Source organism: Trachypithecus francoisi, unplaced genomic scaffold, assembly GCF_009764315.1.
Source record: "Trachypithecus francoisi isolate TF-2019V2 unplaced genomic scaffold, Tfra_2.0 Lachesis_group1, whole genome shotgun sequence".
NCBI classification, from domain to species: domain Eukaryota; kingdom Metazoa; phylum Chordata; class Mammalia; order Primates; family Cercopithecidae; genus Trachypithecus; species Trachypithecus francoisi.
The window spans coordinates 3,469,900-3,487,293 of NW_022681454.1; the positions used below are offsets into that span (position 1 = coordinate 3,469,900).

Sequence of the window (17,394 nt, forward strand, 5' to 3'; positions counted from 1 at the left end):
ACCCTGTAACCAACCCTTGGGTATGCCAGGCACCGCCAAGGGGGCTGCCAGGAGGGGTCGGAGCTCAAGGGCCAGCCTGAGGGAGACAGGAGGCTCGGAGACCAGGGCTTGGCTGCACAGGAGGTCATTTTGAGACAGTTGCTGAGTCTTAGTTCATATGAAGAAACGTTTCCCTGGGTGTGGGCTCCAGCCTCATCTTCAGCCCTCATCTTCAACCCTCATCTCCAGCCTCATCTCCAGCTTCATCTCCAGCCTCATCTCCACCCCTCATCTCCAGCCCTCATCTCCAGCCCTCATCTCCAGCCTCATCTCCAGATTCATCCCCAGCCTCATCTCCAGCCCTCATCTCCGGCCCTCATCTCTGGCCCTCATCTCCGGCCCTCATCTCCGGCCTCATCTCCAGCTTCATCTCCAGCCTCATCTCCACCCCTCATCTCCAGCCCTCATCTCCAGCCTCATCTCCAGCTTCATCTCCAGCCTCATCTCCACCCCTCATCTCCAGCCCTCATCTCCAGCCTCATCTCCAGATTCATCTCCAGCCTCATCTCCAGCCCTCATCTCCGGCCCTCATCTCCGGCCCTCATCTCCGGCCCTCATCTCCGGCCTTCATCTCTAGCCTCATCTCTAGCCTCATCTTCAGCCTCATCTTCAGCCTAATCTCCAGCCTCATCTCCAACCCTCATCTCCAGCCTCATCTCCACCCCTCATCTCCAGTCTGATCTCCAGTCCTCATCTCCAGCCCTCCTCTCTACCCCTCATCTCCAGCCTCATCTCCACCCCTTATCTCTAGTCTCATCTCCAGCCTCATCTCCAACCCTCATCTCCAGCCTCATCTCCAGCCCTCCTCTCTACCCCTCATCTCCACCCCTCGCCTCCATCCCTCATCTTCAGCCTCATCTCCAGCCTTGTCTCCAGCCCTCATCTCCAGTCTGATCTCCAGTCCTCATCTCCACCCCTCCTCTCCACCCCTCATCTCTAGCCTCATCTCCAGCCCTTATCTCCAGCCTCATCTCCAACCTCATCTCCAGCCTCATCTCCACCCCTCATCTCCAGCTCTCGTCTCCATCCCTCATCTCCAGCCCTTATCTCCAGCCTCATCTCCAACCTCATCTTCAGCCTCATCTCCATCCCTCATCTCCAGTCTCATCTCCAGCCTCATCTCCAGCCCTCATCTCCAGCCTCATCTCCAACATGGGATGAGCTCCTGGTGGCCAGCTGTGTTAGTGCCAGTCCCTGCCCAGAGCCTCTCAGCACAGCTGACTTTTACACTCATCTTTCCTTGTGGGGAGTTGGCACTGCCACATGGGGAACCTAAATCACGAATGTCGGCCTGGATGCCTGGCAGCCTGTCACCTCTCTGCGTGTTGGAGGGCCCTTGGCTTCTGAGACTGGGTGAGCTGAGGAGGGCAAAGGCCTGTGTGGTGTTTGTTCCAACAGAGGGTTATGGTGTGACAAGGAGGAGCATCCCAAAGTCAGATGGCCCCTACTGCTGCCCCAGGAGGGCACTACTTTGGGGTCAGAAGTTGTCAGGATGTATTATCTTAGGCTCCACCAAGGATATGAAATGAATATTAGCTGCTGCTGCTTTGAAAGATGCTGTCGGCCGGGCGCGGTGGCTCAAGCCTGTAATCCCAGCACTTTGGGAGGCCGAGACGGGTGGATCACGAGGTCAGGAGATCGAGACCATCCTGGCTAACACGGTGAAACCCCGTCTCTACTAAAAAATACAAAAAATTAGCCGGGCGAGATGGCAGGCGCCTGTAGTCCCAGGTACTCGGGAGGCTGAGGCAGGAGAATGGCGTAAACCCGGAGGCGGAGCTTGCAGTGAGCCGAGATCGCGCCACTGCACTCCTGCCTGGGCGACAGAGCCAGACTCCGTCTCAAAAAAAAAAAAAAAAAAAAAAAAAAGAAGATGCTGTCATTGTGGTTTTTGCCCCAGTTCAGTTCCTTCTGATTTTATATATTCAAGGTTGAAAAGCTCCTTGGAAAACACACACACACACACACACACACACACTATAAAGGGAGAAGTGCAGGTCTGTGTCTCAGCACCAGGTGTACTGCCCTCCCCGCAGGCTGTGGCAGCCGTGCTGCCAGGTGAGGTTGCACGTGGGAGCTGGGCTGCAGTGAGGAGGGCACCATGCTGAGGAGTGGAGAGGCAGATGGAGCAGGAGGGGACTGGGTCCCTCTGTCCAGGGGTCATCGGAGTCCTTGTGCTGCCACCCTCAGGGGAGACACATGTCCCCCAAGATCCTGCACACAGGCATGCACTTGCACTGTGTCCACACACAGACTTGCAGCTCAGAAGTGGGGTCCACAGACAGCACGGGCCTGGAGACATGCCGCATGCTTCCCTTCCATGTTGTTCTGTTTTATCCCATTTCATTTTTTTTTTTTTTTTTTTTTTTGAGACGGAGTCTTGCTCTGTCGCCCAGGCGGGAGTGCAGTGGCCGGATCTCAGCTCACTGCAAGCTCCGCCTCCCGGGTTTATGCCATTCTCCTGCCTCAGCCTCCCGAGTAGCTGGGACTACAGGCGCCCGCCACCTCGCCCGGCTAGTTTTTTGTATTTTTTTTTTTTAGTAGAGACGGGGTTTCATCGTGTTAGCCAGGATGGTCTCGATCTCCTGACCTCGTGATCCACCCGTCTCGGCCTCCCAAAGTGCTGAGATTACAGGCTTGAGCCACTGCGCCCGGCCCCATTTCATTTTTTAACATGCTGCTCACAGACTCTGAATTGATTTGCCGGCTCCTTGGAGGGTCATGGCTGGGTCTGAAGACCTCTGTGCTAGTGGAGCAGAGAGCGGCCCAGCATGTGGGAGTGCAGTGAGCCACCAAGCCAGGGCATCCTCTCCTGAATAGTCTCTCTGTGCTACACTCAGCCTCAGAGAACCTCCCAGACGCACCTTTCCAAGGCCTCAGCCTCTGGTGTGGATGCTATGCTCTTCTGCATTTAGTCCAGCAAGATATTGTCTTGAAATGTAAAGCATGAAATTTTAAAAGGTAAAGCATATATTAGGTGCAAATTGGATTGTTAAATTCTCTTTTTTTTTTGAGACCGGGTTTCACTCTCCCACCCAGGCTGGAGTGCAGTGGTGTGATCATGGCTCACTGCAGCTTTGACTTTCTTCCAGCTGGAAAGGACTGGGTCCCTCTGTGCAGGAGCCATCAGAGTCCCAGCTACTTAGGGGGCTCAAGCGATACTCCTGCCTCAGCTCCCCAGGTAGCTGGGGTTATAGGCACACACCACCACATCCAGCTAATTTTTGTATTTTTTGTAGAGGCAGTGTCTTGCCATGTTGCCCAGGCTGGTCTCAAACTCCTGAGCTCAAGTGATCCTCCTTTCTCAGCCTCCTAAAGTGCTGGGATTATAGGCATGAGTCACCATGCCCAGCTGATTATTAAATTCTTAATTCATTTATTTATATTTCTTCTCTTTGCACTGAAAACATTTAATGCATTTGAGCAACTTGCAGGCCTTTGTTGCCTTATTTTAGGAACATCATGTGGTGATTGAATAGTTTTTATGTTCAACGTAGAAAATTTTGTCAGTGGCTCAAAATGAAAAATTTATAATACAGTATATTACTGTAACTCAATAAAATTTGGAAATTATATGTTCTAATAATTCCTTTTGTCTAGTGTTACTGACAGAATAAACCTTAATAAAAGTTAGATTCCTCATGTGACGCTATTCACATAAATATTTTAAAACTTTCAAAACATTAATTTCAAAATAAAATATCCATGATATCCATGGATGTGTGTGGCCCAGACAGACTTCCTGCAGAGGAGCAACTGAGTCCTTGTCAGCTGAGCTGACATATTCAAGAGACCCGCGGAGGAGCAGAGGTTGTGCGGACTTAAGTTACATTTTAAAATACTTTGTCAGTTTCCTTAAAACAGAAATGTATTTACTTTAGTGTAAATTCCATTTCTGGAGGCGTGTTGTAGAAATTTTTATAGCTGTTTAATTATGGTATATGTTTAAATTGTAAGCACCAAAAAATGCTGACTTACTGGGATCTTTTTCCACGGGTGACTTTGTTTTTGTGACTATACTTTTTTTGTAAGTATAATGTGTATATATGGAAATTTGGGAAGAATCCAAGAAGTATAGGCCAATGGAAACAAGTTATTAATACAAATAGTACTGTGTATGAGAGTACACATTAAGAATGTTGTGCTTTAATTCATAAACATGTTTACAGTGGTCCACATGTGCCAGGAGATGTGGGAATGGCTGCCCCTGAAGTCATGTGGAGAAATGGGGTCCTCATCACACACCATACACAAACATCAGCTCACAAATGGATTAAAGGCACTTAAGACCTGAAACCAAAAAAAGACTCCTAGGAGAAAACACAGGGGAAAGCTCCATGACATCAGTCCTGGCAATGATTTTTTTTTTGGACATGACACTAAAAGAATAAGCAACAAACTAAAAGTAAACAATTGGGATTACATTGAAGTAAAAAGTTTCTGCACAACAAAGGAAACAACCAACAAAATGAAAAAGGAACCTGTGAATGGCAGAAAATATTTGCAAACTGCATATCCAGTAAGGGGTTAATATCCAAATACGTAAGGAACTCATACAACTCAGTGGCAAAAACCAAATAACCCAATTAAAAAATGGCAAAGGGCCATAGTAGACATTTTTCCAAATAAACTCTACAGATGGCCAATAGGTATATGCAGAGGTCTCGGCATCACCCATCATCAGAGAAATGCAGTCACAACAGTGAGCTGCCACTGCATGCCTGTAGAATGGCTGTTACCAGAAAGGTAAAAGATAACAAGTGTGGGTAAGGGTAGGAGAAGAGGGAACCCTTACACTATTGGTGGGAATGTAAATTGGACAGCCATTGTGGAAAACAGCGTGGAGGTTCCTTGAAAAATTAAATATGGAACTACCATATGATCCACTACTGGGTATATCTCCAGAGGAAATAAAATCAGTCTCTCATAGTTGTGCTCCCATGTTCATGGAAGCATTAATCACAATAGCTAAGATATGAAAACCTAAGGGATAAAGGAATGTGCAATATATATGTGTGTGTGTGTGTGTAGAGAGAGAACAAGAATAGCATATTCTGCCTTAAAGGAACTCCTGCAACAACATGAATGAAGCCAAACATGTGTGGCTTCACTTATATGTGGACTCTAAAAACATTGAATTTGGCTGGGCGTGGTGGCTCATGCCTGTAATCCCAACGCTTTAGGAGGCCGAGGCAGGTGGATCACGAGGTCAGGAGATCGAGACCATCCTGGCTAACACGGTGAAACCCCGTCTCTACTAAAAAATACAAAAAACTAGCCGGGCGAGGCGGCAGGCACCTGTAGTCCCAGCTACTTGGGAGGCTGAGGCAGGAGAATGACGTGAACCCGGGAGATGGAGCTTGCAGTGAGCCGAGATCGCACCACCACACTCCAGCCTGGGCGACAGAGTGAGACTCCGTCTCAAAAAAAAAAAAAGCCTTGAATTCATGGATACAGAGAGTAGATTGGTGCTTACCAATGCCTGGGGGTTGTGGTGGAGAGATGTTGGACACAGGGTACAAACTTCCATTTATAAGATGAATAAGTGCTAGAGATCTAATGTACAGCTTGGTGGTTGTAGTTAATAATGTTGCATTTATTGTATGCTTGAAATTTGCCACGAGAGTAAATCTTAATTTGCTAAGAGAATAGATTCTCACCACACACAAAAATGGTAACTAAGTGAGGTGATAGAGGTACATGTTAATTTGCTTGATTGTGATAATCGTATTACAGCATATACATATATTAAAATATCACATTGCATACCTTAAATAAAAATTTAATATTACCTGTTAATCTGTTCTTATGCTGCTATGAAGAAATACTTGAGACTGGGTAATTTTTAAAGGAAAGGGTTTAATTGACTCACAGTTTCACATGGCTGGGGAGGCCTCAGGGAACTTATAATCATGATGAAAGGGAAGCAAACATGTCCTTCTTCTATGGCAGTAGGAGAGAGAAGTGCCAAGCAAAAATGGGAAAGCCCCGTATAAAACCATCAGCTCTCATGAGAACTCACTCACTATCACCAGGGGGTAACTGCCCCCATGATTCAATTACCTCCTGCTGAGTCCCTCCCATGACACATGGGGATTATGGGAACTCCGATTCAAGATGAGGTTTGGGTGGTGACATAGCCAAACCACATTGTTCCACCTCTGACCCCTCCAAAATCTCATATCCTCACATTTTGAAACACAATCATGCCCTTCCAACAGTCCCCCAATGTCTTAACTCATTCTAGCATTAACTCAAAAGTCCAAGTTCAAAGTCTCATCTGAGACAAGGCAAGTCCCTTCTGCCTATGAACCTGTAAAATCAAAAGCAAGTTAGTTACTTCCAAGATACAATGGAATACAGGCATTGGGTATATATCCCCACTCCAAGTGGGAGAAACTGGCCATAACAAAGTGGCTATAGGCCCTATGCAAGTCCAGAATCCAATAGGGCAGTCATTAAACCGAAATGATCTCCTTTGACTCTGTGTCCCACATCCAGGGCATGCTGATGCAAGAGGTGGGCTCCCACGGCCTTGGGCAGCTCTGCCTCTGTGGCTTTGCAGGATACACCTCCCCTCCCAGCTGCTTTCACGGGCTGGCATTGAGTGTCTGCAGCTTTTCCAGGTGCATGGTGCAAGCTGTTGGTGGATCTACTATTCTGAGGTGTGGAGGAGGGTGGCCCTCTTCTCACAGCTCCACTAGGAAGTGTCCCAGTGGGGACTCTGTGTGGGGACTCTGACCCCACATTTCCCTTTCACACTGCCCTAGCAGAGGTTCTGCATGAGGGCCCCACCCCTGCAGCAAACTTCTGTATGGACATCCAGGCATTTCCATGCCTCCTCTGAAATCTAGGCAGAGGTTCCCAAACCTCAATTCTTGACTTCTTTGCCCAGTACCACATGTAAGCTGCCAAGGCTTGAGGCTTTCACCCTCTGAAGCAATGGCCTGAGCTGTACATTAGCCTCTTTTATCCATGGCTGGAGCTGAAGCAGCTGGGATTCAGGGCACCATGTCCTGAGGCTGTCTAGAGCAGGGAGGCCCTGGGTCCAACCCAGGAAACCATTTTTCCCTCCTAGGCCTCCAGGCCTGTGATGGGAGGTGCTGCCCCAAGGGTCTCTCATGTGCACTGGAGACATTTTCATCATTGTTTTGGTGATTAACATTTGGCTTCTTATTACTTAGGCAAATTTATGCAGCAGGCTTGAATTTCTCCCCAGATTTTTTTTTTTTCTTTTCTATCACATTATCAGGCTGCACATTTTTCAAACTTCTATGCTCTGCTTCCTCTTGAATGCTTTGCTACTTAGATACTTCTTCTGCCAGATACCCTGAATCATCTCTCTCAAGTTCAAAGTTCCACAGATCTCTAGGGCAGGGACAAAGTGCCATCAGTCTCTTTGCTAAAGCATAGCAAGAGTGACCATTACTCCAGTTCCCAACAAGTTCCTCATCTCTATCTGAGACCACCTCAGCCTGGACTTCATTGTCCATATCACTGTCAGCATTTTGGTCAAAGACATTCAACAGATCTCTAGGAAGTTCAAATTTTCACACATATTTCTGTCTTCTGAACCTTCCAAGTCTCTAGGAAGTTCCAAATTTTCCCACATTTTCCTATCTTCTTCTGAGCCCTCCAAACAGTTCCAACCTCTGCCTGTTACCCCGTTCCAAAGTCACTTGCACATTATCAGGCATCTTTATGGCAGCACCCTACTTCTGGTACAAATTTACTGTATTAGTCTGTTCTCATGCTCCTATGAAGAAACACCTGAGACTGGGCAATTCATAAAGGAAATGGGTTTAATTGACTCACAGCTCTGCATGGCTGGGGAGGCCTCAGGGAACTTACAATCATGGCAGAAGGGAAAGCAAACACGTCCTTCTTCACATGGTGGCAGGAGAGAGAAGTGCTGAGCAAAAGAGGGAATAACCCCTTATAAAACCATCCAATCTTGTGAGAACTCACTCTCACAAGAACAGCATGAGGGTAACTGTTCCCATGATTCAGTTACCTCCCACCGGGTCCCTCCCACAACACGGGATTATGGGAACTACAAGATGAGATTTGGCTGGGGACACAGCCAAACCATATCACCTGGACATCAAACTGCTGTCCTCCTCCAAGTTTTCATACTTTCAGAGAAATTGGTGATGACTTTCCCGACAAGATTACTTAATTTGCAAAGAGATCATTTATAATTACCATGAATCTTACTGCTTTTGTTTAATGAATATACCTGGGAGTGAGACAGCTGTGCACTGTGTAAACTGAGGTCCAGCCACCTGTATGTGAAGGCCAGAGGCTTCCCTCCCAGCACCTGGCGCCTTCACCCGTTGTACACCACAAAGTTTTATTTACCAAAAGATAGTCATAACCTCACCATTCAAGGGCGACTGACTGCTGTTAGCTTTGGATATTGTTCCTGTGTGGCTAGTTATGTCTTTTCAGTATTTGAGAGTGTGTTTTCACAGATCTTACATTTTAAAGAAAATTTTACACATTTGTGATTATACTATGAAATCATTTTGCATTATTTTTTCCACTTGCATTGATGACATAAATTCTAAAAGTTCTTGTCAGAGATATAATGTCCCTCTTTGAAATGAAGAAAGGAACTGCAAGGTGCCCTCTCCTTCCCTGCCCTTCCTCATGCTGAGACAAGCCCTCAGTCACTCTGCCTCCTCCTCAGCTCCGCTGCTGAGCACAGGCAAGCCCAGCCGTGGCCCAGAAGCAACACTGATGATTAGTAAATTAATTCTTTGCTGAGTGCCAACTGGATGCTGTGCTGAGCCACTGTGGTGGGTGTCTCAGCTCCTGTGACTACCTTGGGAGATGAACATCATGGGATTTGCTGAAAAGTCTTGCTGACTTGCATTAGTCCTGCTTACAGCACCATTTGTAGGTGATGGTCTTCGGGAGTTCTCTACAGTCATTTCTGAACCTCAGATCCTGAGGAGACTGCCTCAGTTCTCTGCTGCTCTCTCTCACTCCTCCTCATGTTCTCTGCCTATCTCTCTGTGCTGTGGTCAGTGTGGTTGTTTTCAGTTCCATCTTCCAGTTCCCAAATTCTCTCTTCAACTGCCTGCTCTCTGTTTAGCCTTCCTATTGAATCTTTAACTTCACCTATTGTATTTTCACTGTCAGACATTCCTTCCATCTGGTTTTTTTTCCGATCTGCACTGTGCTCTTGTTCTACTGCAGCCTTTGTTTCTCTACAGCTTCACAGATAGTTATTCAACACTCTGCATTGGATTGTTCCAGTGTCTGAGGCTCTGCTCATTGTTGTCTCTGCTGACACCCACTCGTGTTGGGCCTGTCCTTGAGTTTTTCGTAGTGAACTCATATTCAAGTGGGCTCACTATTTGGAACTCCTGAGGGCCCCTGTTGGGCTGTTTTCTTTCTGGAAGGATTTGCATTAATATATCTGGCTTCCAGGAGTGTTGCACCCAGGACAACACTGCTCCCCAAGGGCCATGGCCAAGCTGGATGGAGGGTGTCAGGTTGAGGGGACAGCCGTGTTGTGGCCGAGGCTCACCATGGGGTACCCGGCCAGCCCTAGTGGCATTGGCATTTTCTAACTGCTTCCGCCTCTATTCCTTCCTTGTCTCATTTCAGGGATTTCCCTATTTCCCTTTACTCCTTTTGAAGTAGCAGTATATTAAAAAGCATGTTTGAGTGGGGCATGGAGGCTCACACCTGTAATCCTAGCACTTGGGGAGGCCAAAGTAGGAGGATTGCTTGAGGCCAGGAATTCAAGACCAGCCTGGGCAACATAGTGAGGCCCCGTCTCTACAAAAAATACACAAATTAGCTGAGCATGTTGGTGAACTCCTGGAGCCCAGCTACTTAGGAGGCTGACATGGGAGGATTGCTCAAACCCAGGAGGATTGAGGCTGCAGTGAGCCATGATTGTGCCACTGTACTCCATCCTGGGTGACAGAGCGAGACGGGCGGATCACGAGGTCAGGAGATCGAGACCATCCTGGCTAACACGGTGAAACCTCGTCTCTACTAAAAAAAATACAAAAAAACTAGCTGGGCGTGGTGGCGGGCGCCTGTAGTCCCAGCTACTCGGGAGGCTGAGGCAGGAGAATGGCATGAACCCGGGAGGCGGAGCTTGCAGTGGTGGTGAGATCTCAGCAGTGAGCTGAGATCCGGCCACTGCACTCGAGCCTGGGCGACAGAGCGAGACTCCATCTCAAACAAAAAAAAAAAGTATGTTTATCTCTCTACTGTCTTTAAAATAAAATTTTCCATACATTTAAAACTGTTTGAAAAGGTAAAGTTTACTTTTAAAACACCTCTACACTTTACCTGCATCCGTGGCACTGTCTTGGAGCCTCCCAGAGACTCTGGTCTAGCCCTACGGGCCCCCAGCCTGTGCCCATCACAGGAGCAGCAACAGCCCGTGCCCACCTTCCTTGGCCTCTCAGTGGGCATCACACGCTCCCTGGCCACCTTCTCCTTCAGTCTGTTTGGGCTCTGGGACACCCCTCTCTCCTGGTTCTCGAGTTTCAGCTAATTTGGGGGATGTGAATGCTGTGTGTAGAGAGATTTTCCAGAGCACTTTGTTCAGCCTGCCAGATTCTGAGAATTGAATTTTACTCATGAGCGTGACATGAAGTGAAATACCTCCTTCATATTTTTTTATGAAGTTTACATTTTATGATTTATCTTTCAGATATTATTGAGAGCATTTTTGATTTTGTGTATGGCCTTGCAGATTTTCTTCTCATAATCTCAAAGGTATAGTTTGCCTGTGATATTATTTATTCATTTTGAGACGAAGTCTCACTCTGTGACCCAGGCTGGAGTGCAGTGGCACGATCTCGGCTCACTGTAGCCTCCACCTCCCAGATTCAAGCGATTCTCCTGCCTCAGCCTCTCGAGTAGCTGGGATTATAGGCATCCACCACCACACCTGGCTAATTTTTGTATTTTAGTAGAGACGGGGTTTCATCATGTTGGCCAGGCTGGTGTCAAACTCCTGACCTCAGGTGATCCACTCACCTCGGCCTCCCAAAGTGCTAGAATTACAGGCGTGAGCCACTGTGCCCAGCCTGCTGTGATATTATTTAGATTGCAGCATGATCGTGGATGATTTATTGTGGGCATGGAAGGAAGGACAGCTTTCCAAAGTGTGTATGTCAGCACCTGTGATGTGGCTGCCCCACAGCCTCTGATAAAAACCAGTCCCTGTGGCTGAGGGCCGAGGGCCGCACGTTGGCTTGAGAGTTGTGTGCTCTTTCCTCTTCCTGGCTGACGAGAGGACAGTGAACAGGTAGATGCAGACTGCCGTTGTGTTTTCACTACTGGGAAGTGGGTCAGGGTGGCAGGACCCTCCGAAGCTGGCCCCAGGTGGTCTCACACAGTGCCTGTCGGGGTCTTACTTTGGGTGCCAGAGGACAGACTCTGAAGGGGAGAAAGATGCACATAGCTGGTGTAGGTTGACGGGCCAGGGATGGCAGTGGGCCCCGGATGCCCAGGCTGCGTGGGGGCGTGGTTGCCCTTGCTGGCTGGCCGGGAGGCAGGGCTGGGGCCCTGCGCTAAGCATGGGGTTGTCAGACAGGAAGTGCAGAATTCCAGTGGGTACGCCGCTCATGTTAAAACTCTCACAGCGCGTGTGGAGGGCCACGGTAGGGGCAGCAGCTGGAAGCCCTGGCTCCTTTTCCCTGGTTCCCTCCCCCTTGGGAGGTTCCTCTGGGCCTCACTCGTTTGGATTTTGGCATGGGGGGTCTTAAAGCCCCAGTGTCCTCCATTTCCTGGGGGTGGCCAGGAGGTACCAGGTTGCCCATCACGGCGGCACCTTCTCGTTCGCTCCCCTGGCCCTGGCAGCCCTTACCTCGGCAGAGAGGAGGACAGAAGTGGGTCCTTGCCAGGCTGTCTGGGAGGTCCCCATGTGAGGGGTTCCTGCCTAGATAGCAGCAGAGTGCCCGCCCAGGGATCGGATCAAACACGGGTTTGTTCAGCCTCTGGAGCTCCATTCTGCTCGGCCCCTCTCGCTTCCTGGCATCTGTGTCCCCTGGTGAGCCTGCCCCTTCTGATTCCTTTCCCTCCTGGGCTGAGTCCCGGGCTTGTCCCGCACCTGCCTGACAGCTCTGTGCCCTGGGCCCTTCCTGCCAGTGCAGCGCCAGGTTGTCCTGGGATCAGGGCTCCCATCAGGGCCGCTGTGGCTTCCTGTTCTTTGTGGCTTCCTCCTGGCTCAGCTGACTGCCTCAAGCTCTTGGCCTCTTCCTGGTCATGCTGGCCTTCCAGTACTGCCTGCCACCCCTTATGCATAACTTGACTTGTTTGTTCTTGTCCCTGGTGCCTTAAAGCCAACCACCCTGCTCTCCTCCAGTTCATTCCACTCTTCCAAGCCCCTTCCTCGGAAGCTTCTCCCCAACCCTCCTGCTGGTGGCTGCTCTTGCACTGCTTGGGCGGGCGGGCTCTGGGTTGGGGCTCGACTCTGGGCTTGACTTCTCTCCTGCTGCCCCCAGTGGTCGTTGTACCTCTCTAGGGCCTGGTTCCACCCCTATGGGAGGGCAGTGATGCTGGAGAGCACCAGGGGCGGCGAACGTGGCCTTGGGTGGCATCACGGCACATGGGCACTGAGCGGGCTGTTGGTGGCCGTCCCTGAGTGTGGCCCTGGGTGGCATCACAGCACGTGGGCACTGAGTAGACTGTTGGTGGCTGCCCCCGACTGTGGCCCTGGGTGGCGTCACGGCACATGGGCACTGAGCGGGCTGTTGGTGGCTGTCCCTGGTGCGTGTGTCACTTACAGGGCATGATACTACTGAAGTTTGTGAAGTTGGTTTCATGGACGCTGTTACTAAGACTGTAATGTCAGACATGCTGGGATCTGTTCTTTTCAAATGAAAAGGATGACTTCCTCTTGTTGGGTGTCACCCAGTCTGGGCGGAGTGGGAGCTGTGACTCTTGAGTCATTGGGCTGTCTGGCTTTCCCGGGACACCTCCACCTGGAAAGTGCCTCTGAGAACCTCCCAGAGTCTGCCCGTTGTGTTCCTCAGATGGACATTGCATTTCCTGGAGTTTTGTCATGAGGCTTAATTAACTCATGTCTCTCTCTCTTTTCTTTCAGTCTGCAACTGTGTCTGATGGCGGTAAGTCACAATTTCTGATGTATATATTTTTTATTTTTCATAAAGTTTTCAAATTGTGAAAGTGTATTTGCCGTTTGATGCCCTCAGAAAAGATGAGTTGTTTTCCCTGTCTCCTTGTGGGAGGGTTCTAGGTGAGTTAATTTTGGGGGCGCTTTCTCTGGCACCCAGGTGGCCTCGGCATGTATTGTGAAAACTGTTTAAGAGAACTGCCGTGGCTCTGAACACCAGTGTGATAGAGTGCTGTGTGTCTGAGGAGTGCACCCACCCGCCTGCCTGTGTCTGACAAGTTAAAACGTGTTTTTGCTCTTCCCTTGTATAACCAGCTTTTAAACCAGAAAGTTAAGATTTCAAAGTGCTTTCTGGATTTGAGCAATTCAGGAAATTTGGGTGAGACCCAGAATTTTCTCAGGAAAAATATAATAGATGAATTGAGAGTGTGGGATGAAGAGGAATCAAAAACTTACTTTCTGTGTTTAAAGAATTTTGTGCACAGGGATTCTTTTCATGGACTGATTGAAAAGGAAGTAGGCAGGAATGTCCTATTTCACTGAAGATTTCTCTGATGTCATCCTTATCATTTTGGTTCAATGATTAAAAAAAAAACCTCTCCCAAGTAAGGAGAGTTCCTCCCAAATATTCCTCTTTTTTTTTTTTTTTTTTTTTTTTTACAAGAAAGTAACACTCATGACAGTCCGCAGGCTCTCGAGTTTCATCATCACCTCACGCCTTTGTCCCCACTTCTGTCCCTGAGAGCTGGATTAGGTGCGCCTGGCGTCGCTGTGGGCCAGGGATGGGCTGAGGCACAGGCTGTGCTGCACAAGCTGCCCAGGGGCCGGTGAGTTTGAGGTGCCACCGTATTTGTGCATTAAAGAGAAACCAAATGTTCTCTCAACTTTCTGTGGTCCTGCAGCTCCTGGCCCCAGTCCTCAGCCTCAGAAAGGGCTGCTGTCCCCAGGTAGGCAGACAGAGCTCAGAGCCCTCAAGGGCCAGCCACTCTGTGGGAGGAGGAGCATATCTTGGGTTACACACACATGGGCACCTGAAGCTGAGACCAGAGGGATCCCGACACTCGTGTGGTTGAGATGTATTTTGTAGAATAAAAGGAATTCTATTTCCTATTTTATGTGCAATGAAAATCATGTCATTTAATCAGTCTTAAGCTGGGGTGAGGATGAACTTCCTTAATGAAAAGAAACAGGACCCGGAACCAAATCCAGGATAAAGTGACCAGTGTTTTGAATGTTCTGTTCACGCTTTCTCTTTCTGCTGTGTTCTCACTTCTCTTTTCTAGCAGAAGACATTCATTTCTGCAGGCAATTTATACATGAAAGATTTACCTGATATGTTTAGTTTCACCGTATATAATGAGTTTTATTTGCCTCCAAAAGATTGCTTCGGTCAGCAATAGATGCAGGAACCTCAGAGTTGTATTATGTGTCCATTTTACAATTGTTTGAAAACCCGCACCTCCCAAGGGTGGGAAGTCACTGGCTCGTCGCCGCGCAGGCTCTGTGTGTCCCTCTGAGGAAGTATGTCCTGCCACTTGGAGATCCCCTGGCGCTAGGGCTTTCCACGCCTGCTCCTCCTTCTCTTCCCCATGTCAGACCCTGGGGCCACCGGGACAGGCCCGTCTTTCCTTGGAAAGCCCCAGTCACAGAGGAGGAGATGGGAGGGAGGAGATAGTCATCAGCACACCCCGAATTTCAGGAACTGCAGTGGGCAGGCTGGATGTGTTTATTTGGTTCCTTTTTGTGTTTTTGTTATTTTTCCATCTTCAGTTTCTTTTCTGCTTATGAGAGTAAAGAGAACCAGTTATCTTGTTTAGTGTGCACATGAACTCTAGGTTGGTGTCACATTCTGCTGTTGTTACATGTAGGGCACCGAGGCAGAGTGAGGAGATCCATCAGCTCACAGTAGACTGCAGGTGAGGTGGCCAGGCTCAGGCCCATGGGGGAAAGCCCCGGCCAAAAGGCCCCCTCCACCCTGGCTCCCACCCACCCCCCAGCCCTGGGCCTCCACACGTCCAGCCCCATGGTCCTGGAGAGTCCCCGCTCCAGCCTTGGACCCTCCAGCGCCTGCAGCCACTGCTGCCCCTTCTGGTGCCTCAGGCAGAAAGAGGCCCCACAGCCCCCTAACCCTCCACGGCAGTGACAGGAGCCTGGGGGGGTCCCAGGGAAACTCAGGTCATGGTCAGTGGGAGACTCAGTGCACTGAGGCGGGCCTGGGTTTCTATGGGAAAAATGTGCCCCGAGTTCCGAGGAGGGACTGAGGAGTTGGCTTGTGGAGAAACCTGCTCAGCTGGGCTCTCTCTGCCTCGTCGTCATGTCTGGTTTGGGTGATTAATAAATCACTCACTTAGAAATATTTTGTATTCAATGAGCATGCCAGTTGGAGAGTTCGTGTCCGTGCCACGGTTTTATTCTGTGGCGTGTATCGTGCTTTTATAGCTTAGGCTTTCGCTGGAGAGTTTTAGTTTTGTGGCTTGGTTTTAAGGAAGTTGGATTATGCTGTTTTGGCAATCTTTGTCAAGTTGGAGTGTGGTTTTTTTACTTTTTCAGAAGAAAGGGGCCAGTAGTGGCCACCCATTCATAGCCAAAGAGTGCCCTCGGAGAAAAGGGTTAGGGCTGGTCTCTGGGGGGGGCATGGCTGGGCCGTGGTTGGGGGCAGGGAGCGGATTCCAGCTGGAGAGAAGGACGAACATTCTAGCGTTATAGAGAAACTTAGCAGGGGAATGGTCTGCCTTGTGGGAAGTTATTCACACAGAAGTGTGAGGTCGAGCTGGAGGTATATGGGGCGTTATGAAGAAATGAGGAAAGGAAGATGCCTGGTTGCTCCTGGAAAAAGGAACTTCTCACCTCTCCTGGTCTGGCTCCGCACGGAGCCGGAACCACAGCCTCACAGAAGCCCGTTCTTGTGCCTTCCTCCATCAGTCAAGCTCTGTGCCAAGAGGCCTGCCAGGATCTCCCCACTCACTGAGGCCTCCAGAGGCAGATGTTCCAGCTGTGACCACCTCACCTTCTGAAGTTGGGGCGTGGAGACTATCGGGGAGCTCCCAGAGTGCCCGTCTCCTCCTGCACACAGCGTCTGTGCCAGCAGGAAAGCCAGGGAACCATGCAGCTCTGGCTTTGGGGGATGGTGGCAGGTCCACGTGACACCAGCATTCCAGCTGATTCGCAAACATTCCGTTCTTGCCAGCCTCACCCTGGGGTCCCCCTACACGTACCAGTCCCGGTCCTCCATCCCTGTGTCCTCCTCATGTCCCGTGCCTCAGCTCTGCCCTGACCCCACTCTGTCCACTTGGCTGCCACCTACTTGTCCTCCATGCAGACCTCAGTCTTGGCCCTGTCTCTGCAGCCATCCTCCTGCTCCCTTCTCCTGAACGCTGGCGGTTGTCCCTACAGCAGCAGCAGCAGCGATCTGCCCAGCCCCTGCACTGGACCCCTCCACCAGCTCAGAGCCCCTGTCCCCTCAACCATCCTGCGTCCCACCCTGGTCTGGAAGTCCAATGGCGCCTCAGGAACACATGGTTTTGGTCTTCCCATCTTGACCACCTGCCCCCATCCTGAGCAATGGCCACTGTCAATTTCCTGCCCATGCTAGGAGCAGCTTCCATCATTTTAATTATTCATCTGTGCCGGTGCTTTTGTCCCCCCAGCTGGTGTGACCTCCACGTGGCAGGTCAAGGTTGTCCCGGTGCCCAGCACAGCAGCTGGCGTGAGAACTGTCTGTTGAGTGAATGATCCGGTGTTCAGCAGACATCAGCCAGAGCGTTGGGGCGAGGCTTGGGCGGGGACAGTGGCTTTCAGTGATTTTCCTTTTATCACTGAAACCTTCTCAAAAAGCACATACACAAACTGAGTAGAAACAGCACAGAAGCAGAAACTCCTGTGTGACTGGCGTGGGGGGTGGACCCACCGCCGCAGCCGCCTCCTGGGCTGCTCTGCGCGCCCGCCAGGCTCTTCCAGTGCCTTCATCCACCACACGGGCCTTCGGAGCTCGGACCTGGCCATGGCCGAAGATTCTGGCTCCACCCGCAGCTCCACAGCCGACAGGCCGACCTCTTGGGGCAAGTCACTTTCTGTCTCCTAGTCTTATGTCTTCATCTCGCCCGTCCTTGTTAGGGAACAGGCACTGAGGCCCAGGGAGCTGTCATAAACGGCTGCCTGATGGTGGAGGGTTATTGTAATTGCCAGATTAACTTGGGGGACTTTAAAGTGCATTCCTTTTTAAAATATAAAGTATAATTGTT

General features: G+C 49.8%; 1 protein-coding gene across 11 annotated transcripts in view; it reads left to right on the top strand.

Moving 5' to 3' along the window:
* The window catches only part of RGS12 (regulator of G protein signaling 12), a 147,993-nt gene that overhangs the window by 80,286 nt on the left and 50,313 nt on the right, over nt 1–17,394 (top strand). For 9 of the 11 annotated variants that reach the window (XM_033213570.1, XM_033213578.1, XM_033213569.1 and 6 more), the window contains one exon: nt 13,124–13,145. In XM_033213570.1, coding sequence (XP_033069461.1) covers nt 13,124–13,145 — 22 coding nt within the window. Of the gene's footprint in view, nt 1–5,722; nt 5,727–11,603; nt 11,679–13,123; nt 13,146–17,394 lie in introns of those variants that run through there. The other 2 variants (XM_033213580.1, XM_033213576.1) reach the window with 2 other exon arrangements.